The sequence below is a fragment of the Oryzias latipes genome (assembly GCF_053564925.1).
Source record: "Oryzias latipes strain Hd-rR chromosome 1 unlocalized genomic scaffold, Olatipes_Hd-rR_3.1 chr1_Y".
Lineage (NCBI taxonomy): Eukaryota > Metazoa > Chordata > Actinopteri > Beloniformes > Adrianichthyidae > Oryzias > Oryzias latipes.
The window spans coordinates 3,963,133-3,984,952 of NW_027616335.1; the positions used below are offsets into that span (position 1 = coordinate 3,963,133).

Sequence of the window (21,820 nt, forward strand, 5' to 3'; positions counted from 1 at the left end):
CTGCAGGACTCAGAGTCAAGGCTCATGCAGAGAAGCCAGTGGAGGACAGGGGCTCCCTCCCCAGCAATAAACACATGGGTCCTCTTTACGCTCAGAGGTCGGATTTGATGTGAAGATGCATTTAAGCAGAAATGTAGACTCAGAGGTCAAAGGGGGGAGAAGGTAAAAAGGTTGTGATGAAGGATACAAAGGGAACGTTATCCTGGTTGTGCAGGAAGTGCGTGACAGCAATGGGACAGTTGCTGATCCATGTGCACAGCAGCATGAGGAGGCCCACCCTGGTCTGGACTTTGCTGCCCTGCAGAAAACCAAACAGTGAGTCTGACGAGGAGCTTCTGACACGCGAGCAGAGGCATCAAAAGCATGTTAGACAGCTCACACAAAGAGACTTCAGACCCAAAGAACTAAACACAGGAGTGGAAGTTAGAAGGGTTAAAATCGATCGGGTTCAGAGTTCATCTAAACCTCAACCGAATCACAACCACAGAACACCCCAAAATGAACTCCACGGTTTTTTAAAGCGCTCAAGCACAAAACAACTAACAACTAACCCTAAAACAAGCAGAAAAAGGAAATATTTGAAAGAAATTAGCCTTAATAAGCATCTGAAGGCCAAACAAACAAACAAAAAATAATAAACACACCTATAAATAATAAATGTAAACAAATGTTTTGAAATCATCGTTATGGCAGTCAAATGATGCCAAGTGTTAGTATCCATTACAGCCAACACCAAACAGTTTGGATGTTTTAAAGAATAAAACAAAACCAAACAAGCAAAAAAAAAAAAAAATATTTCATATTCTGTTCTGGAAATGTTCAGGAGCAGAAGCAATACCAAAAGGTAGCTGCCTAAAATAGTAACGGCCAAAAGGTGTAATAGAGGTGGTGTATTTGGCTGACTCTTCTGTAAGGGGAATTTGCCAAAATCCCATATTAGCATCCAATTTGCTGAAAATTTTGGCTCCAGCCAATTTGCCTAGTGTCTCTTCCACTGATGGCAGGATGTATTTTTCTCGACACACAGAAAGGTTGAGGTGTGTGAGATCAACACAAATATGCACCTTGTCTGTTTTCTTTTTGGGTACCACCACCATGCCAGAACACCCGTCTGTTGGCTCCTCTATTTTGGTTATCACACCTAAGTCTTCCATGCGGGACAGTTCCTGCTTCACTTTGTCCATGAGCGGCAATGGAACTCTCCGAGGTGTCTTTAATGAGAAGGGCTGAGCATCTGGTCTTAACTTGATGTTGTATGGCTGCTTCACTTCACCAAGACCGCTGCACAGCTTTGGGTAGCTGACTTTTAGTGTTTCGATGCTGAGAGTGTCTATTTGAGTAACTAACTCCAACTTGTGAATAGCAGGTCTCCCCAGCAATGCTGTGTGCAGGTGTTTCAGGATGTACACATCCTCTCTTGCTTCTTTAGCTCATTTCCTTAGTCTCTTCTCTGTGAACCCCAGGACTTCCAACGGCTTTCTTCCAGGTCCAAACAGAGGCTTGGTTGGTTTTTGAAGAGTGGGTGGGCAACTGTCTCTGAAGATTTCTTTGAACACCTGAAGTGGCAATACTGTGACATCAGCTCCTGTGTCTATTTTGAATGACACGCTTTTGTTGTTTATGATTATGTTTACCATCCACGGCTCTCCATTGCTGGTAACACTGCCAAGGAATAAGGCATTGACATCTTCCTCCACTTCACTCAAAGTCTTCCTATTTTTACACACTCTCATGTAATGTCCCTTTTTTCCACATGCATGACATACTGTTTCATTAGCTGGACACTCACGTTTTGGATGGGGTGACGAGCTGCCGCACCTATGACACTGTGCATTTGGTTTACTGTGTTGAGGCCTCCACGATTTGCTCTGTTTGACGTCTGGATGTGATTTGGTTTTAAACTTTCTGCTGCTTTTGTGCACCCTGTCAACACATTTAGCATCTCCTTCCTGCTGCCCCCCGCACCGCTGTGACGTCATAACAATGCGACCCTGTAGTTCTTTAACAGAATTATGTTTAACCAATGGCATAACACCACAACAGCCATATCATATACAAGTGGCCGGGATGGGCTCCGGCAGACCCGTGACCCTGTGAGGGAAAAAACGGTTAAGATAAATGAATGAATGAATTCTGTCTGGGTGTTCTTTTGAACACTTTTCTCAAGATTAGAAGAGGAGTTTTATTCAAAGGAACCCCATGGCTGGATTTGATTATTGCTGCAATAAAATGGGAAACCCAAAAAGGATTCTGAATAAAGAAAACTTTTGGGAAAAAAATGTTGGAGCTCTTACATCCTGTCATTCTGTAAACAGGTTGAGTAGTTGGTGTAGAGGGACCTCTCGTGGCACAAAGAGGTATTGCAAATAAAGGCTTCCTGAAGGTGTGCTGCCTTCGGGGTTAAAAAAAACCCTCAATTCATAGATAATAAACTTGTGTTAGATAAGAAATCTCTGTGTATAAGTTGGTGGTGGGGATTGGCTGAAGTTGTATGTTTTGACAAACATGTCTTGACTTCACCCAAAGGTTTCACTTTTACTAAAGAGTGGAGAGCTTCAAGGTGCTAAGCCTCCCTCAAAAAAGCTCTGCAAGTGTGAAGGTTCAACAGGAACATGTAGTGTTGACTTCTCATCAGTCGCCGCAGAATTTCAAAGCCTTGAAGGAAAAGAGAACCAACAAACCTTGCAGCCTGGTGATATTTTAAATTGAAAAGCCTGATTATAGATCAACCAGAAACTGGTGGCAATCCCACTTCATCTATGCTGGTTAACAACATAATGTTTGTATGTAGTCTTTTTTTCTTTATTTATTTCATTAGTGGAAGGATAGAGATGTAGTTTATATTGACACTGCAGTCTTCTTCATGTCATTGCCAGCTGTATGTATGTACTTGAAAGACAAAAAAATACATGATCTCTTTGACAAAGGGAAACTTTGAGGAGCACCAAAAAAAGAAATCCTCCCAAAAACTGTAAAAATACATACATTCAAAAAACATATTATCAAGTGTTTTATTATTTATGTCACAGAAAGAACAGTTATTTTCAGGAAAACCAAAACGTATGTGTAGCAGTTCCTTGCATGGATAGACTGCATTCATTATTTTAAAATGGATTTCTTTGTATTTTGGGAAAATTGGATATTTAATAAACTGAGATCTTTACTTGCTTATTTCCTCTCTTGTGTAACGCCGTGATATAGAAAGATTTTTGTAAGATGTTGGAAACAATTATCTAACAAACAAAGATCGTATAAATGAGCTTCGAAGTTTTGAATTAAGCGGTCGACCATCGAACAGCAGAGATAAAAGCAGAACTTGAACATTTTGAACCAAACTGGAGGACATTTTAATCAAAGTCTGAAGGATTGCTTTGATCACGTTGTTCTATTGTTTTCTATCATTTATTTTAAAGTTACTGGAAAGAGAATGATAATGTTTCCATTATCATTCATGTGGGAGTTTTATGTGGACTAAAGTTATGTTTGTATGTGAGTTTGCCGTACAGTAACACCTGCTGATGAGAAGTAGAAAGTTTAATAGGAAGTTTTTTCACATTTTAGATGGAACTCAGTGGCCCCTAGATGAGAGAAAATGTTTGAAGGAATATGAAAACAAATATTTCTTCCATTTTGCAGAAAAGACCTAAGCCAATTTATCTTAATCATACCATCCAAACTTTCAAAGTCTATGGCTTTAAATCCACCTTCACTGTAATCCTGAATTATAGTTCCTTTTTTTGTAATAATTTTTATTTTTCCAGATTAAGTTGAACTTGGCCTGGTTTATTGCTTTCTTTGCAGATTTAGGAATTGGGAGTGAATATGCTGGATAAATGAATCTGGATAAACATTCTAATTTAGTGAGAAACACTCTGCCCAAAAAAGAAATGTGACCACATGTTTAAATTGACATTACATTCCTCTAAAGTTTTCCATAAGTTCATTTCCTCCATTATTTGACTATCTTTGGTAATATGAACACCAAGATATTTCACAACAGTCCTAACAGCTGTGTTATGAAGAACTGACTGATCAGAATAGTGAACTGGCAACAATTCATATTTGCTGAGATTTAGTTTTAAACCAGATGCTTTAGAGAAGAAATCCACAGTCTGAATGATCTCTGGTATTTGATGACTGTCTTTCTTGAATGTGGCCGTGTCGTCTGCCAGCTGAGTGATGGCTAACTGTTCTCCCAGGAAATTGAGTTTACAGAAACCAGAGCTTTTTTATAAGTATTGATAACATTTTCAACCGTGCCAAAGGCTTTAAAGAAATTTAAAAATAAAATGAAGCCATCATCTTCAATTTATTGATTATAGTCAATCAAATCAAGAACTATTATTGTGAATTGAACGTCCTTTTAAAAACCCTGATTGTGTGTCTGCGATGATCTGATTCAGTCCTGTTTTTAATCTAGATGCATAAATGTTGGTTAGAATTTTATAATCACTGTTGAGGAGGGATATTGATCTCAAATGATCAATAGTCTGGCGTCTTTCCCAGGTTTAGGAATCAGGGTACTGACACCCTGCTTCATGGTAAAAGGATGTTCAACTCAACTTATGACCAACAAAAACTGCTCTTTCAAGTGTTCCCAAAAATGTCTGTAAAGGTTCATGATAAGCCCATCAGATCCTGGACATTTATCTACAGCTAAACTTCTCATGGCTTTTTCTGCTTCTTCCATAGTGATTTCTGCTTCACACACTTGTTTAAAATTTTCATCCACTTTAGGAGCCAAACCCTTGATGTGGTTGAAGAAGCGATCAGCATCCTGAAATGAATAAGAAGAAGAGTACAACCCACTGTAAAACTGGAAAATATCTCTCTTCATTTTTTCCATATTTGTACTTTCTCTGCCATTAATTAGCAATCTGTTAACAGCATTTTTCCCTTGTCCCCTTTTTTCCAGTCTACAAAAGTAAGCTGAACTTTTCTCTCCCTCTTCAACCCATTTAGCTATGGATCTAATAAAAGCACCTTTGGCTTTAGAGATGTTCATATTATCCAAAGAGGTTTGCAGGAATGCAACTCTCTGTTTCTCACCTTCACTCAATAGAGATTTACAACAAATAGAGTTCATATCTCTGATCATTTCCATTTCTTTTTGTTTACCATCTCTGCTCAATCTTTTGCTATTAGTTTTTGAAATCTGTCTTGCTTTGAATTTGAAAAATTCCCATTTCTCCCTCTGAGTGGTGAACTGTCAGTCGTTAGTTATCCTTTGGATTTCATTTATAATCGCCTGAGAATAAAATTCCTCCTCTAATAGACTAGCGTTGAACTTCCAGTAACCTTCGCTTTTAGGATTATTGCGAGATTGAATAATGAGCTTGATCATAGAATGGTCTGTTAATGGTGCAGCTGAAGTTTTAGCTATTGATGTAAAATTCTGTTGATTTTCATGTCAACCAAAAATCCAACCTAGATTTAGCAGATCCGTCTGGTTGTTGCACAGGTGGAGTCCTATGACAGTTCCACTCTGGAATACACAGAGCTCCTGAGAGCGGCCCATTCTTTCACAGATGTTTGTAAAAACAGTCTGCATGCCAAAGTGTTTGATTTTATGCACCTGTGGCTGGACAAAGTGATTAGAAAACTGATTCTGATCATTTGGATGGCTGAGCCAATACTTTGGTAATATAGTGTAGGCACTAATGGAAAAAGAGGATAAGCCTAAAACAAATGTCCTTTAACATTTAGGATCCATTTATTTAACACTGAAGTTTTCCATCAAACACCTGTGGTTTTCTGCTGCTGAGGAGTCTTCCAGGAACTTCTCCTGCTCCATCTCTTCCTTCTTTTCTGCAGGACTCATCTCACCGTTGGTCATCTTGTCAGTAGAGTCTGAAACAATCACCACTTCAGTCTTGATGAAATGTCATTTCACAATTCTAACTACCACAGAAAGAAAAGCATGTGATAACACATGCAGCACTCCAGACTTCCATTCAATTGAAGGATTTTACACCAATTAGCTAAACTTTGAACCCAAAAACAAAGACCTTTGACTAAACTATGGACCTGTGTTGGAAAAACTGAATTCCAGCAAGGATGTGGCTGGAAATCTTTGAACCGGTTCTGTCTGCAAACCACAGAGACCTTCTGATCCCCCCTGGAAGAGGACAGGAAACTGCATGAGGCGCTTTAAGGTTTCTGGTCTTTGGCTGGTTTAGATGTGACTTACTGCTCATTATTGATTTGTCACTAAAGAACATGCTTTTTTCTAGAAAAACATTTGTATCCAATATCCAAAATAAACTTCTAAAAAACCATTTGTTTGATGAAATGTCACAATTTTTTTACTTTGGTTTTCTGCATTGTTTTGTTAATTATAAAACTTATATTTTTCTCTAATTGAGAAATGTTCCTGTCCTACTGTTATAATCAGACAGCAACAACAAAGAAGAAAGTGAGATTCAGATTGATGTTTCTAAACTCACAGAAGTATCTGAATGTAACAAAAAGAAAACAGTAAATCTATATATTGTACCTGCAGCGTTTTCTTTGACTTGCTCAGCTTTCTTTGCTTCCTCGTATTGCCGCTGTTCAGCTAAAGACTTGTTGAGCTCTTGGCTGAGCACACAGTCCCCTTCTCCAACCAGGAACATGCTCTTGAACTTGTTATACAGCATGGTGGCTTTGTCCATTATGTCTTGGCTAGCTTTGAATCGGCGGATCTAAAACACAAATCCTGTTTTTTGTCAGCAGTGGGATGAGATTTAAAACATTTTCTTTAGAGGTTTACCTTTTTGAGTGTGGAAATGAGATCACTGTGTTTCTGAAGATGCTGAGTCGTGACCTGAAGAAAGCTGATCTCATCTAAAGCATCCAAGCATTTCTTCACATCCTGGTAGGGGGAAAGGCAGGAACCAACATCAGACCAATGAAAGTGCATTTCAGGTCAACATAAAGAAAAGGAAATGTGGTTAAGCTGTAAGGAAACAGCACAAGATGCTTTCCTTCATTCCAGGGTAACACTCTGGTTTGAAAAGATCAAAGGAGTTTTAGCATGTGATATAGATTCAACAGATTACCGGGTTGTCTATTTTCAGGGACATTTTGATCTGCGTGTGGAGCCTCTGGAGCTTCATGTCAGTAGACATCTCTGAGTAGAGGAAAGAAACCAGACAAATTACTTAGAAAAAACAAATTTACTGACTTCAGACGACAGACGCTTAGGTTCTGAACTGAAATGCCAAAAAGATTAAACTCCTGCACACCTTTTTTCTTGACCCCTGCCTCAGTTTTCTTTGCGCCGTCTTTGTTTGGTCTGAAAATCAAAAAGAATCTCTCATAATCTAGAGTTTATAGGTGGAAGTGCAAAAGATAAGACACTAGTTGTCTCATTATTGGAGAAAATGTATGTTTCATTTCTCATTTCTGCTTTTTCAATAACTGTCACCTCTGCAGCCTCATCCAAGTCTTTGAATTGTATGAAATAGCCATTTGTGACCTTTATGTAATCCTAGTTCTAGCACCGATACAGACTCAGAATGCAGAATTCACATTCTAGTTTTACAAACAACTGATTTTTACTCTTTACCTAAAAGGAAAAAAACTATAAAAAATAGAGCAAATCACAATATTAAATCAAATTTGATTGAATTAGAACGCTATTCAACTAAAGACCTGGTTGCTTTTGCATCAAGCAGTTTAGTAACTAAGTCCAAGTGGAACTATCAATAACTGTCATAAAGAAATGAATTATCAGTCATTGTGAACTAACTACTTCTGCTTGAACTACAAAGTAAAAACACGGGGGCTTTTAGATTTCACTGAATATTCTTCACATAGTTACTCTTTCCCTTCATCAGGTTTCTGCCGACGCCGGTCTTTGTCCATTTCGGAGTTTTGTTGTTTTTTATTATTACCTTTGTTTTCCTAAGATAAAAATAAAATGGATGGCAGGAGAATATTAACTGAGAATGTCTTCATGTGATGAGCATAAGTCATCGTGTGTGTGATCATGCTGAGTTGCCTCATCATCGTCAGAGCCAGACGAGCCGTCGTCTTTGGTCTGCCTCTTCTTCTTGGCTTCCGGCTCTTTGCATTCCAACTCCTTGCCTTTACTACCTTCCCTCTTCTTCCTCCTTTCTTCTTCACGGTGGGTCTTGTCCTCCGATGCCCTCTTCCTCTTTTTCTCTGGTTCTGCTGTTTCCCTAAGAAAAGATGCAAAGCTTTACTGACCAATAGAAGGACAGCAGTTGTACACTTGTATTTGTCTGCATCATTTGAACATTAGATATGGAAGTATGTTGGAAATGCAGCACTTCTTTTTTGGGAGGTACTGACATTTCACTTCCTGATCCGTGATGGTCTTGTTGCTGAAGCAAATGCAACTTCTCACTTTTGGGCTTCCTGCCTCGTCGTTTAAGAGGATCTCCACCTAAAAACACCAAGAAACACATTCAGAAAATACTTCCACTTTATGGATAATTGCAATAATTCTGAGACATTTTCATTGAAATCTGCTTTGAGTTTTTAGTCTTTGTTATTCCATTCTCCTGCAGCAGATCTAAACTATTCTGCTGTGCACTTCAATGGGCCTTTTTAACACCGGGAAGATGTCAGCATTGCACATCACACTTACCAGATGGACTGACATACTTGCAGGGGCTTCATCTTTTTCATTTTCTTGTTCTGAGTCACTCTGGAAAGTAGTTAACGTTCTCCTTAGAAAGATTTCCAACTCTTTCATAGACAAAATGTAGAAATGTTCATGACCAACCTTTTTCTTTCTTCCTCTCTTGGCTTTTGAAACATCTGTTGATTCTTTCTGAGATGATCCCTGAAAATGGAGATGATTAAATTGTCTTCTTACCGTCTGCTTTGCAGCTAACCCCGCTGCATTTATAACTGGTCACCTGGATCAGGTGAGCTCAGTCAAGCAGAAACTGGGAAGACTCAATCCAGCTAACCAGCAAGGGCCTCAGAGACTTCTGCCATAGTGATGGGTTTCCCTAGAATTTCAGCATCCTCATCATCGACACGTGGAAAGTTATTTTTATCGGGCGTTGGATCTGGGGAGTGTGGACACTCAGATGCATAAAGAGGCCAGTAGAACTTTGCAAATGTCTCATTTATACTAACTGGGTTTGTGATGCTCACGCTCGTTGAATAATCCCCGCACTCAGGTTGAGGATCTGAGTAATCTGACTCCTCGTAGATAGAACTTGTTGGTTTTACAGTGATATGCATGCAGTTTAAGGGTTTTACTTTGTTATGTTAGTTATGTGAATGAACACTTTACTGTGGAGCAGTGCAATGTTACTGATGAGAAATCTTTTAGTTATGTTACCCTGACGTTCTTCGTTTAAGAAAGGGGGGTATAATATCAGGTGACACAAATGGGTAGGAACCTTTGTGTGTCGATATGTTCATGAAGGGGAGATTAATAAAAGGGGAACCTGTGTGAAGCTACAAAGTGTGTCTCGAGTGTTGGTGATATAAAAAGACGTAAAACTCAGCCACTTGAACAATCACAACAAATAGCTTAGCTGGTACCTCAGGGCAGGCTAAAGCTGGTAAAGCTTCCTCATGACATCTCGTTACTGGGTGCGCTGCTACAAAACCTCCGGGGCAGTAAGCCTCGAAGATATGGATAGGAGAGCCCTTGTCAGAGAGATTGCCCCCAAGTCTGCAAGCCGTCCACACCACCAGCTCGCTGGTCTGAAAGTGGGGGATGCATACCGGTGCATGCGTGCATACCGGTGCATGCGTGCATACCGGTGCATGCATGCATGCATACATACCGGAGGGCCCCGGCTTAGCAGCTAGTGAGAGCTGTGCACGGTCTGAGTCCAGGATGTCAGCACCAAGCACCTCAAAGTTTGGACACACGCGTCTACTCCATTCAGCAGCACCGAAAGTCCCACTAACCTAGGTTTTTAAAGATGTTGTCACCTTGGCTGGTCAGTTAGGTTTACTTTATGAATTTGTGCACATATTTGGTGATCCTTTAAAATTAAAACAAATTTTCCTTAATACTTGTCCAGTGGAACCCCCACCTGCTGAAGCTGGTTGTGAACTTTTACAGGCTTAAAGTATCCAGTTGGAACGAGAACATCCACCATTTTGTATGACTTAAATAAAATGTTTCTTTCTTTAAATGAGCTAATATAATAAAAGAATTTCAATACTTTTGCATGTGTACAAGGAATAAAAAGAAGAGAACAAGAAGCGTTGCTGAGGTTGTTTTTTTTCCAATTTTTTTTTTTTTTTTGTTTTTTCAAAAATAAAAATTTTAATTTCAACAACAAAATTTTTTTTTTATTCAACAACGAAGATTTTTTTGTCCAATTTTTTTCAGAAAAGGGGGCCGTGTATTCAAATCAGGCGGCGCCTCTCCTTGTCGGTTGTCGCTAAGGCCAGGAGCCTTCGAAGGAGAGCCTGATGACAGAATAAAATCAACAAATGACTTCACAAGGAAAAACTGGAAACAATCTGCGTGTATAAAATTGTTTAAATAAGAAAATGACTAGAATTTTTTTGGGGCTTCACACAAAGCATTTCCATTGTATTGATTTCTATCATTCAATTCAAACTTACAGGAAAAAAGTTTCCAATGAGATTATGTTTCCATTATCATTCATAATATGTAATAATGACCAAATACCATTATCGATCTAATTTTTGTAAAAATGTTGATTTATTCCTACATAAATTATACCGGCAGCTCCATATGGGAGTGTTATGTGGACTAAAGTTATGTTTGAATATGAGTTTGCCGTACAGTAACACCTGCTGATGAGAAGTAGAAAGTTTAATAGGAAGTTTTCCGTAATCAAAATCACATTTTAGAAGGAACTCAGTGGCCCCTAGATGAGAGAAAATGTTGGAACAAATAAGAAACCAAATATTTCTTTCATTTTGCAGAAAGACCTAAGTCAGTTTATCTTAATCATACCATCCAAACTTTCAAAGACTATTAAGTCCACCTTCACTGTAATCCTGAATTATTGTTCCTTTTTTAATATAATGAGTTTTGTTTTTCCAGATGAAGTTAAAATTGGCCTGGTTTATTGCTTTCCTTGCAGATTTAGGAATTGGGAGTAGAACTGTGACTGTGTCTGCGCGCTGCGTCTTGTGTAGGACTAGGAGAAAGAAGCGCGCACACGTGTGTTGGGGGGTGCGTGTTGATTCTTCTGCCCTCTGGCTGCATGTGAGGCTTCGCCTGTGCTCTCTGGTACAGACATCTTCCCAGAATATTAGATATTGCCCAGTAATAAACAGACTGCAGACACTTTGTCACCTCTCCGGTAGTCGTGAAGCCTGACACCCATGAAGAACGCGGGGCAGGAGGCTCCGCCGTTGTTTATTCAAACACGTAACTTTGCTGCAAACAAAATAGTTCCCGACAAGAAAATGTAGTGATATTCACGCAAATCTAACAGCGCGCGTTCATGTTTGGTGTTACAGAGTGACTGAGAACAGTAATCCCCCCCCCCCCCCCCCAACACAAAATCCTCCGGCGGGCGGCCGTGTCGCGCACTCAAGAATGCACGCAGCTTGTAATGGAAATGAATACAATGGAAATGAATAATTAGGACGCAGTAAATTTGTCGTATTTCCTCGCAAGACACAAACTCTTGTAGAATGAGGACATGTGTGTTTCTGAAACAGCGCACGTGCCGCGTGCTTCTCTGAGACAGTGACAGCCGCGGGCGCGCGCAGGCGGGTGCGACGAGGAGAGAAGAAGAGTGATAAAAGGTTTCCCATATAGAAACCATGGAAGCGATTATGTAGCATAAATAAAAAGCAAAGTCAAAACCAGAAATGCTTTTTAATTTTCAAAATGAAGCTGCATTTTTTGACGCAAAAATAAAATGAAAAAGCAATATTTCAAAATGCTTTTTCATTTCTTTATTCAACACAGCTTATTCTGTCACTTAATTAAAATTAAAATGAAAATGGTATTTGACATTTCATTTTCAAGACATTCTCTGGTAAATGTGTAGCATAATTCATTTAGAAATGTATAATTTGACAATTAAAATAGATTAACAGAAATGCTTTTTAATTTTCAAAATGTAGCTGCATTTTTTGACTCAAAATTAAAAAGAAAAAGCAATATTTCAAAATGCTTTTTCATTTTATACTTAAAACCGCTTATTCTGTTTCATTATTAAAACGAAAATGCAAAGAGGGGATTTGCAGTCATCAAACTTACCATTTTAGTTAGGCCCGTAAACCTGGCGGAGGCGTTGCCTCTCCTCCTCATTTCTCGCCAGCGGGAGGAGCCTCCTTAGGAGAAACTGACGACAGAATAAAAAACAATATTTGACTTCACAAGGAAAAACTTCAGACAATCTGCGTGTATAAAATTGTTTAAATAAGAAAATGACGTGAAATTTTAAACGTTGGGCCTACACAAAGCATTTCTACATAGGTCAGTGTAATAGACGGGAAAAGTTTAATGATGAAAACTCTAAAAAGGCTAAAATGTGTCTGTTTTCATTTGAAATCAATTTTAAAAGAGTATTTGTAACTATAAATTGTACTTCTTTGAAAAAAAATGGTGGAGAAATGAGGAGTGTCGTATGTGAGAAAGATGACATGTTTTAGAGCAAACACTTTCAACTCACCTGATTCTCCCCGGCGACTCTGCGGTCCCGCCTGGCTCGATTTACCGCTGAATGCCAGATTAGGGGGGCAGGTTGGGGGTTCCTCTGAGGGGGTGGGGGTGGGGGGTTATTTTCCTGGGGTGGGGGTGGGGGTGGGGGGTTATCTTCCTGGGGGGGTGGTGGTGGTGGGGGGGGATTTTTATTCTCCATTTTCTTTCTGTTAATTCGGCAAAAATACATGAAACGGTTAACGTTGAAGTACCTACAAGCTGAGTGGTGGCTTACATTTTATTGTACAATGGGCAAAGAAAAAAACACTGAAAGCATATTTATCTAACAAACAATTTATCTAACTATACTTTGTTTCCACACACAACAAATTGTAATAATAAAACAAATAGTACCTCACCTGGATGGTTTTCTCCTGTGATTTGCGTCCGTTAGTTTGAAAAGAAAACAAATGTGTTGTTAGCATTGTCGTTATTAATTGTAACTATGGATGTCACATCCAGCAAAATTATATCTATCTATATTTATTAGGGGTGTAACAATAAGCTAAAAATCTCAATAATTTGGTTGGATTCACTTCAGAGTTCGGTTCCATACGGTTCGGTCGGTACGGGCCACGGCTGTTAACAAATCCGCTTGATATAGAAGTTACTATTTGTGAACCATATATCTTAACTATTTCTATTTTCCATCTAACAATCTATCTAAGCATAGTTTCCACACACAAAAAATTGTAATCAATGAAACAGAAAAATATAGCTCACCAACTGTTAGTTTATCTGGGATGTCAGTCTGACTCTGAATCGTTTTTTCAGCCGTTGGTATTTTATATATAACTGACAAAATACCCGCGTGCCGTTGATTCGGAACATCCCATCTGCACGGATATGACTGCTTTGTAACTGTATCTGAAAGATTACATCTACCGGGGTAACATTTCAAATAGTTTAGTTGAAAATTATTACGGAAAACTAACTCAACTTTTGTTAAATCTTTTAAAAAGAAACAGCTGCCACAATTATCACAAAATGCATGTGAGATTACAGAATATAGAGTTTCTCCTTTTTCAATTTTTGAAAACTGGTGTCCCGCAGGATTTTTGTATTTTGATAAAGTGTGCCTTGTCTCAAAATAGTTCGAAAAACACTGCACATACATACATACATACACACACACACACACACATATATATATATATACACACACACACACACCTCATTTGTTGTGGGTAATTAAGAGATAAGAAAGCAGTCAGCCTTATAAACTCAAACTTTAATGAAAAATACATAGTTGCAGGACTTCTAACAAAGAAAATAATTATTACAGAGAATTTTTAAAAATAATTTTTCATCATGTAGAAGTTTTAGACCTCTTTGACATGTAATTTAAATGATTTAGAAAAGCCCTACAATAATTCAATAGTAAGTAAATAACAATACATAATGACAACATACATATATAATAAGTCAATAATAATAATAATAATGAATTAATAGTAAATAATAATAATAAAATCAAATGTAAGTCAATAGTAATAAATAATAATAATATATCAATAATAAGTCAACAGTAAGTCAGAAAGTCAACAACAGATTTGCCCAAAATAAAAGGAATAAGAAGATAAAAAATAAAAAAAAACAATAGATTTACCCAACTGGTTCATGTGCGTGATCAATTTGGTGTAACCCAGAAGTATTGTGCCGGGTTTCAAGTGAAAAGTTTCCACAAATTAATTGCAGATAGAACGTGTTTACACATCATTTGACAAATTCGTTTGTATTTTTGTTAATCATTGAGTACCTCAGTCCTTCACACACTGTGGTTCATGTGTTTCTACCTTTGGTTTGGTGCTGAGTCTCAGTGTCACTGTCAAAGAACTAAAGCTATTTGATTTACAAATTTAAAATAGAAAATTATTACATTTTAGATAAATTGTATGAAAAATATTTATATAAAATTGGGATTTTTTTAATTTTTTACTGTTTTCAAGTAACTAGAACAAAACTTTGATTAATAAATCATAAATTCTTACTTTCAAAATTCAACAGAAAAGCTCTTATTCTGAAATATCTTCATATCCAACTTTATTGGCATCAGCTGGAGCTGCAGTGAAATGCCACTTCTACTAATGAAAAGAGGTGGAGCCTTCTTGAAGTGAAAGCGGCTGCTGAGCAGCACTGGAAGCACCGACCGGACGTCTGTGATGATGACCAGATGTTCACAGATCCCCTGATGGCAGTACATCGGGAAACCCACCTTCAGCTTCAGATCCTGGAGCAGCGTGTCCTCCATCTTGGCTTGTGTGAATGGTGGGAAGTTATGGGATTTGGCCCAATTTATAGTAGTTCTGCACCACAATAAATAGAAAGTTCACCAACAGAACTGCTTTAAATATGATGTACTTCTGCATTATGAAGTTTGTTTAAACATTTTTGGGAGCATTTCTACTAACAGACTTTATTGATTTTAATTCATTTTAAAATAAAGTAAAAAAAAGTTTGATTTTTTTCTTTATGTGTGACGACAACACATACATGCTGATGTCTTGGCACTCTGGGAATCTCATGTCATTGTAGAAAACTCCCTCAAAGAAAAAAAGGCGGACTTGAAATGATCCTGAAACAGAATATGTCAAAGTATTACCTTCAGGTTAAGCTTCTTTTCAAGTATCACAATCACCGCAGCAGTTTGGTGTAAAGTCAGATCCGAGTCACCTTGCAGAGGAAATCTGGAGCCATGTCTGGTGTCCTGCTGAAGTCGCCGCACACTTGCAAGTCGCTGATGCAGCAGATAGCGTCTCTGAGCTCGGTGAGGTTTTGGGTTCAATGTGGTTCATCAGCAGAGTCATCTGATGTAATTAAACTGTGGAAGATGGACTAATGGTTGAACTGCTTTTCAGTTCAATTCAATTCAATTCAATTTTATTTGTATAGCCCAAAATCACAACAACAGTCGTCTCGATGGGCTTCGAAGTAAAACATGAAATCAAAAGGATCACGAATACAAAGAGTTCAATAGAAAAATACTAAAATGAACTAACAAACTGACTAAGCTATACTGGCATCCCTGCCCTTAGACCCCCCTTCGCGGTAAGGAAAAACTCCCAAAAAAACGGATTCCGGAAAAAACGAAGAAACCTCAGGGGTGCCCACATTAAGGAGGGATCCTCCCCCAGGACGGACAGGCGATTTACCAGAACTCTTAGAGAAGAATTAACTTATCTAAATCTACAACTACGTATATAAAAGTCCAGCAGACGAGCTTCATCCAGCCGTGGTTGTGGGGACAGTCAAAGGCGCGAGTCGAGCCGGAGACAGGAACCACAGCCAGGTGTAGGAGCGGGAGCAGAGACGAGGTACTCAGTCAGGTACAGAGCAGAGACGAGCCAGAGATGAACCAGAGGCAGGATCCACAGCCAGGTGTAGGAGCAGGAGCAGAGACGAGGTAAACGGTCAGGAACTGGAGCACGGATGAAACAACTGGAGTCTGGAAGCACTCCCACTCCCCAGGAGGGGAGAGGAAAAGAGGGACAATACATGAATCGCACTGTACCAAACAGAGGCATGGAGAACTAAATGATAAATTATGATCAAGAATAGAGGAGAGGAAGGGTAGAAGTAAAAAAGGAAAGAGGACAGAACCCCAGTGCACCATAGCTTAAACTTCTAGCAGCCTTTTAAAAGAAATAGTTATTATTAAGTTTAATTTAAACAAACTAACATTAAGTTAAATAATCTCTGAATACTAACTAGTCTAACAATAAGCCTGTCCAAAGAGGAATGTTTTCAGTCTAACTTTGAATGTAGAAACTGAGTCGGCCTCTCTTACATGAGCTGGGAGTTTATTCCATAAGACAGGGGCGTGGTGGCTAAACGCTCTACCTCCAACCGTACTTTTACTAATTCTAGGAACCACAAGCAGTCCTGCATTTTGCGAGCGAAGTGTTCTCATTGGATGGTAAGGGACTATGAGGTCCTTAATATAGGACGGGGCCATTCCATGTAAGGCCTTATAGCAGGGGTCGGGAACCTATGGCTCGCGAGCCATATATGGCTCTTTTGATGGTCACATGTGGCTCGCAGACAAATCTTTAATTATGCTTTTTTTTATCATTAGTCCAGTCCTTCTCGGGCGCGATGCGATGCCAGAGGCGCGCAGTAGTAGCGGTGCTTGGAGAGAAAAATCTGCGCCAGCACCATCAGTTTACTATTATCTATAATTTCACAGAGTTTATACCAGCTGGAAACCTGTGAATTGCCGTGCCTAAAAGTGCGCGCTCCCGTCTCTGAGAAAGAGCGCGCAGTTGCGGGGACGGGATGTGTGAGGGAGAAAGCAGAGGGTGGGGCTGAGGTGTTGTGGGGACAGGCAGCAGGTGAATCGCGCAGGGATTGTAAAAACGTAAAACCCGCTGCCCGTCACTCACTGCAGTGTGTGAGTGTGTGTTTGTCTCCACGTCTGCATGTGAGCGTCTGCCTCACATCTAAAGAACAGTCAGACATAAGATCACGTTTAAAGTCTCAATGCCTGCATGAAGCAGAAACTCACCACGTATCAACCAGACTAGACCATCAGCAAAACTACCACGAGAAATACTCATCATTTATTAGCAATAGCATAACAATGTTATTAAAAATAATCCACAGACTTATTGTACTTTAAAAGTGTTGAAATTACATCAAATGCAGACATTCACTTGTATATTTAGTTTCAAACATATCGTTGCGGTCCGAGTTGGACTGGGTTGCTGTTGGGCCGCGTTATAAGTTCTGGAGTTCATGAAACGCATCAAGCAGAGATCTGATTGGCTCTCAGTTCTGTCGCTCAGCCTGTTGTTAGGTAGTTTGGACCAATGGGGTTCAGCTATGGGCCGAATAAGGAAATGGGAGGGCTGGAGCGGGAGCAGGGGAATATAAAGTTGGGAGAAGCGCTCTCGTCTCGTGTCGACAGGAGAGATTCAGGAGTTGCTGAATTAATTGTACGGCGTTTGTTGTGGTCTACAGTAACCAGAATAAAGAACCTTAAAAGAGGTTAAGTCTCCGTGCCTCAGTGTGGGAAAGGGACGCTACATTATTGTATGGCTCTTTTTAAATTACATTTAAAAATATGTGGCGTTTTATGGCTCTCTTGGCCAAAAAGGTTCCCGACCCCTGCCTTATAGGTTAACAGGAGGATCTTGAACTTGATTCTGGAATCAACTTGGAGCCAATGGAGCGAAACTAACACAGGAGTGATGTGATCTCTTCTGCTAGTTCCTGCTAACAATCTAGCTGCTGCGTTCTGAACAAGCTGGAGACTTCTTAAGGAACTCTTAGGACACGCTGCTAACAAGGAGTTACAGTAATCCAGCCTCGACGTAACAAATGCATGGATGAGTTTTTCAGCATCACTCTTAGAAAGTATATTTCTGATCTTAGCAATATTACGCAGGTGAAAAAAGGCAGTTCTACACGTCTGAGATATGTGAGCCTTAAATGATAAATCCTGGTCAAGTAAAACCCCAAGGTTTCTAACTGTGGAATTGGGGGCTATACTTATGCCATCCAGGGAGACTATCTGAGCAGACAGAGCATCTCTGAGGTTTTTAGGACCAAGTATAATGACCTCAGTTTTTTCTGGGTTCAAGAGGAGGTAATTAATTGTCATCCAGGTCTTGATGTCACTGATGCAGGCGTTCAGTTTCTCTATCTGGTCATTCTGGTCAGGCTTCATGGATAAATACAACTGCGTATCGTCGGCATAACAATGAAAATTAATGCTGTGTTTCCTGATTAGGTTTCCTAGGGGTAGCAATTCAGGAATCCAAACAAAATGTGTTTTTTCTTGTCAGACTGTAAGTCAGAGACGACTAAAATGTACCTTCTCAAAAACAGCAGGGTAGTAGACGTTGATGGTCAGAATGATTTCCCCTTCAGGAATCCGGTCACTCTCTGTTTTTGGTGTCCGGCCAACAATTAGACGCTCCTGGTTTCACACAGACAAAAGAGTCTTAGGTTACTCTTCTCAAATAACACACTTTGCACAAATGGGACTAACATTTTATTTAAACATGTCTTCACCCTAGAACAAGGCTGATCTGCTGATTCCAATTTCTGCAGGTTTTTAAAAAGGACTTGTATTCCACAAACACTCCAAGTCTCCTCATTGTAGCTTTGCTCACATCACTGCCATAAGATCAAGAGACGCTGACTGTACCTCTGCTTCTTCCTGCTGTAGTCGTAGTCTGATCACTGGCTGCAAATGCTGCGTTCTCAGCTTTATGGTGGTTTTTCTAATGCTAAATAGGTGTTTTCGTTCCAAATGTTTTTGTTGCTAGCGACGTATGACTTACCCTTGCATAGGTTGCCATCTGGCATTCTTTACCTATTCTCCCCCCTCAAAAAAAAACTACCAAATTGACCATATCACTGATAGAAAGTCTGACATTTGCTACACTGGAGGACGGTCCAGCAGTCTGCCTTCCTTCACAGCAGACACTGGCAGGATCTCAGGCTTGTGTAGAGGCAGATAAAAATGGGGGTTAAGATTGATTTCACATGCAAGTCAATCAACAACCGTACCCATATTTAAGGGAATCGGAGTACAGAGAAGGACAAAAGTGAATTTTCTCATCCCCTAACATCGAGTTAGCTTGAATGACTTTAAAGTAACTCACCAGCTCATCAGCATAGAGATCATGTCGGTTCTTGTTGACCTTTAGTGAAGCTTTGTGATCTTGCCTTGTTTTTCTTTGTCTGTTAGAGGAAAGAGAACAGATACTTCATCAAGCAGCATTGGAGCTTAAAACAGTAGAACTATTAGTGAGATGTTTTTACATCAGAGCTTTCAGTGTTGAGTCTGGAGGAACAACTTCTGTATCAGGCAGCTCATCTTCAGCATGGCAACGAAGGGAATCCAGGCTGGAAAAAAAAGATAAGTGTGACATCTGATTGGGATAAAGTCGTCAAAAGTAAGAGAATGAACTCAAGCTTATTATTAGCTTTTTGATAGAAGTCAAGCTACTTCCTGTTGGATTGTTGAGAAAATTCCAACGGAAGGCAAAGATTATAAAATTATTTAAAACGATTTGTAATTGTATTTTTTTATATTACTCACAATGTGTTACAAATAATTGTCTGTATTCATCCAAAAGTGAATGCACAAGTGTTTTTAAATGAATAACTTAAATATTTAGTTGCTTGATATGGAGTCAAATTATGTTAAAAATATGAATTTTAAGTTGAAAGGACATTTTTGTAATTCACTTCCTGTTTGTTAGCTTAAGCGCATCAACGCAACTCGCTTTCTTTAACTGCTGCAACTTGGTTTATTTTAAGAGTTACAAGTTTAATACTTATTTATATGAAAAAAAATATTTATTTACAAAAAAACACACTTAAAAAACGTTCCTAGGTAGCTGTGTCTACCTGCAGACAGATCTGAGCTCAGCCTCCTCAGTGACTCACTGACTGATCCCCATCGCTTCTGCAAAGTTAGCTTCAAATGTGTCTTTGTCTTCTTGTTGGTATGAATAATCCTTGGGCCTCAGTCTTGTCATCCATTCGTCTCGCACAGAACCGATGAGAAACGGATTGGTGTTAACGCCAATGTATTCATATTCAGGGATGTTTGTGTCTGGAAACGTCGACTGCTCGGACGCCGCCATGTTTCTAAACAAGAGGACGGAAAAAAACGTAGAAGAAGAGGACTCTTCCGGGCGATAGGCATTATGGGTAATGTAGGAAAATTACTCATTTATTTCTCAAAACTATTTGAGTAAAACGAATCCTTTCAGGTTCTGAAAATATGTGTTGTTCATATTGTCATTAACTTCCACACAGCTCCCATGAAAATTAGCAACATTTAAAAGTGTGATGCCTCTCAATGAATTTAAGCCACATTACTCAAATTCTTTCTTTTACTTTTTCTTTGTGGATTTTCCTGTCTTTAATGCCCGTAGGCTGTGTAAGAAAGAGCCTGACAGCCATATCATAGATAGATAGATATCCTGGTATTCCTTTGTGGGAGACTGATAAAATAATCATTTAGTGTTAACAATCGTGCACATGAGAAAGCACAGCAAAACAGTTATTAAAACAAGCTTACTTTTTAGAAACTATGATGAAGGTTTTTGTAATAATAATAGGAACATGATTTACTTTTACATTCCAGATCCACAGAACGGTTTTGAGTTAAAAAAGGGTATGTACAGTACTCCAAACTTTACTGCCATCTACTGGTGAAAAAAAGCTTTACATGTTTGGAAATTTCAGTTAACAGTGGGCCCAATTCTTGAACCTTAAGAATTTATTATTTTTTGGAAAGTAATACTTTCTTTACTCTTTCTTAATTGAATTTATCCACACAAAAAAAAAAAAACTCAAAAATGTGTATTAGGTTGACACTAATTAACTGAAAATTGTAATCCAACCCAAATTGGATTGAGTTTTGATTACAATTATTGTTCCACCTACTAGCTATATTTAAAGTAATGTACCAAATGTTTTAGCTATATTCAATAACATTGAGTGTTATTGAACATTTTTAATGTCAATGTGAAGACCCATTTAAATGAAAATCGTGGTTTTACTGTTGTCAACATGTTCTTGTAGTGTTTTTCTCCTTATGGAGGACAAATAATGTACATCTTTGATTTCCTCATCTGAGCTGGCATCAGGCTAAAACGGTACGGCTGGATAGCTCCTATATTGCCCGTAATATACTTGTTGCACCGGTAATATTAAGTTGTGGTTGTGAGGGGCTGTAAGCTATTTTTATTTTAGTTATCAAACACCTCTGTTCTTTAAGAAATGAGAATGGCAAAAAAGACTTCCTGTGTACTTTAAAAGCAAACATTTCCACATAGCTTTTAAACCGTTTTTATTTTGATCAATCATCTCCTATAACAAAAATACATTTTTTAATAATTACATGTTGGAGCATCATTGCAATGATCATTTTCAGCTAACCACTGTAAACCAAATTTTCTTGGAGTTGGTATTTTTTATTTATTTAATTTTCTCATTTAATATTTCAGGTTTTTATTTTTATTAACAATTTCATTTTTTACAATGGCTTTGAATACATTCCAGACATTGATCTTGTCTTGGTTTGGAAAGAAAAAAAATCTCTATCGTTTTTCTCTTGAAGTCTCCCAACAATTTATTTTATTTTATTTTCCCGTAGATGTATTTACTTTGCAGAGTTTCATAACCTTATAGTCTGCTGTAATAGAGAAATCCTAATCAAAAATCGTTTTTGGAAAT

The 21,820-nt window shown here is 38.7% G+C and overlaps 2 protein-coding genes across 3 annotated transcripts in view; both read right to left on the minus strand.

Annotated features, from left to right (window-relative positions):
- The window catches only part of LOC144990225 (general vesicular transport factor p115-like), a 22,472-nt gene extending 14,307 nt beyond the window's left edge, over positions 1-8,165 (minus strand). The window contains exons 1-3 of the mRNA XM_078943261.1: positions 8,080-8,165; positions 5,745-5,850; positions 188-298 (exon numbers count right to left, since the gene is read on the minus strand). Of these exons, the coding sequence (XP_078799387.1) occupies positions 188-265 (78 nt within the window). The 5' untranslated portion in view covers positions 266-298; positions 5,745-5,850; positions 8,080-8,165. The remainder of the gene's footprint in view (positions 1-187; positions 299-5,744; positions 5,851-8,079) is intronic.
- Positions 6,505-20,251, minus strand: LOC111947748 (uncharacterized). 2 transcript variants are annotated; one of them, XM_078943459.1, is made up of 16 exons: positions 19,982-20,251; positions 19,391-19,474; positions 19,231-19,309; positions 15,293-18,539; positions 15,113-15,194; positions 12,979-14,925; positions 12,591-12,786; positions 12,176-12,260; positions 8,735-8,794; positions 8,597-8,656; positions 8,299-8,392; positions 7,985-8,165; positions 7,227-7,276; positions 7,041-7,111; positions 6,752-6,853; positions 6,505-6,697 (listed from the first exon to the last, which is right to left on the minus strand). In XM_078943459.1, exons 8-16 carry the CDS (start codon positions 12,224-12,226, stop codon positions 6,653-6,655), a joined length of 714 nt encoding a protein of 237 aa, XP_078799585.1. In that variant the 5' UTR covers positions 12,227-12,260; positions 12,591-12,786; positions 12,979-14,925; positions 15,113-15,194; positions 15,293-18,539; positions 19,231-19,309; positions 19,391-19,474; positions 19,982-20,251; the 3' UTR covers positions 6,505-6,652. The 2 variants fall into 2 exon arrangements, 1 of the variants encoding a protein (XP_078799585.1); XR_013654294.1 differs by lacking the exons at positions 6,505-6,697; positions 6,752-6,853; positions 7,041-7,111; ... (3 more) ...; positions 8,597-8,656; positions 8,735-8,794 and adding an exon at positions 10,193-10,395 and having other exon boundaries at positions 19,982-20,243.
- Positions 20,252-21,820: the final 1,569 nt, after the last annotated feature.

What these genes read in the sequence shown, in the direction of transcription:
- LOC111947748 (XM_078943459.1), bottom strand. Translation starts at nt 12,226, where the DNA reads ATGAGGAGGAGAGGCAACGCCTCCGCCAGGTTTACGGGCCTAACTAAA. An exon ending in CTGGCTCTGACGATGATGAG is followed by an intron (nt 7,277 to 7,984) that starts GCAACTCAGCAT and finishes TTTGATTTTCAG; the next exon opens with ACCAAACAAAGACGGCGCAA. An exon ending in TCATTTCCACACTCAAAAAG is followed by an intron (nt 6,698 to 6,751) that starts GTAAACCTCTAA and finishes GACAAAAAACAG; the next exon opens with GATTTGTGTTTTAGATCCGC.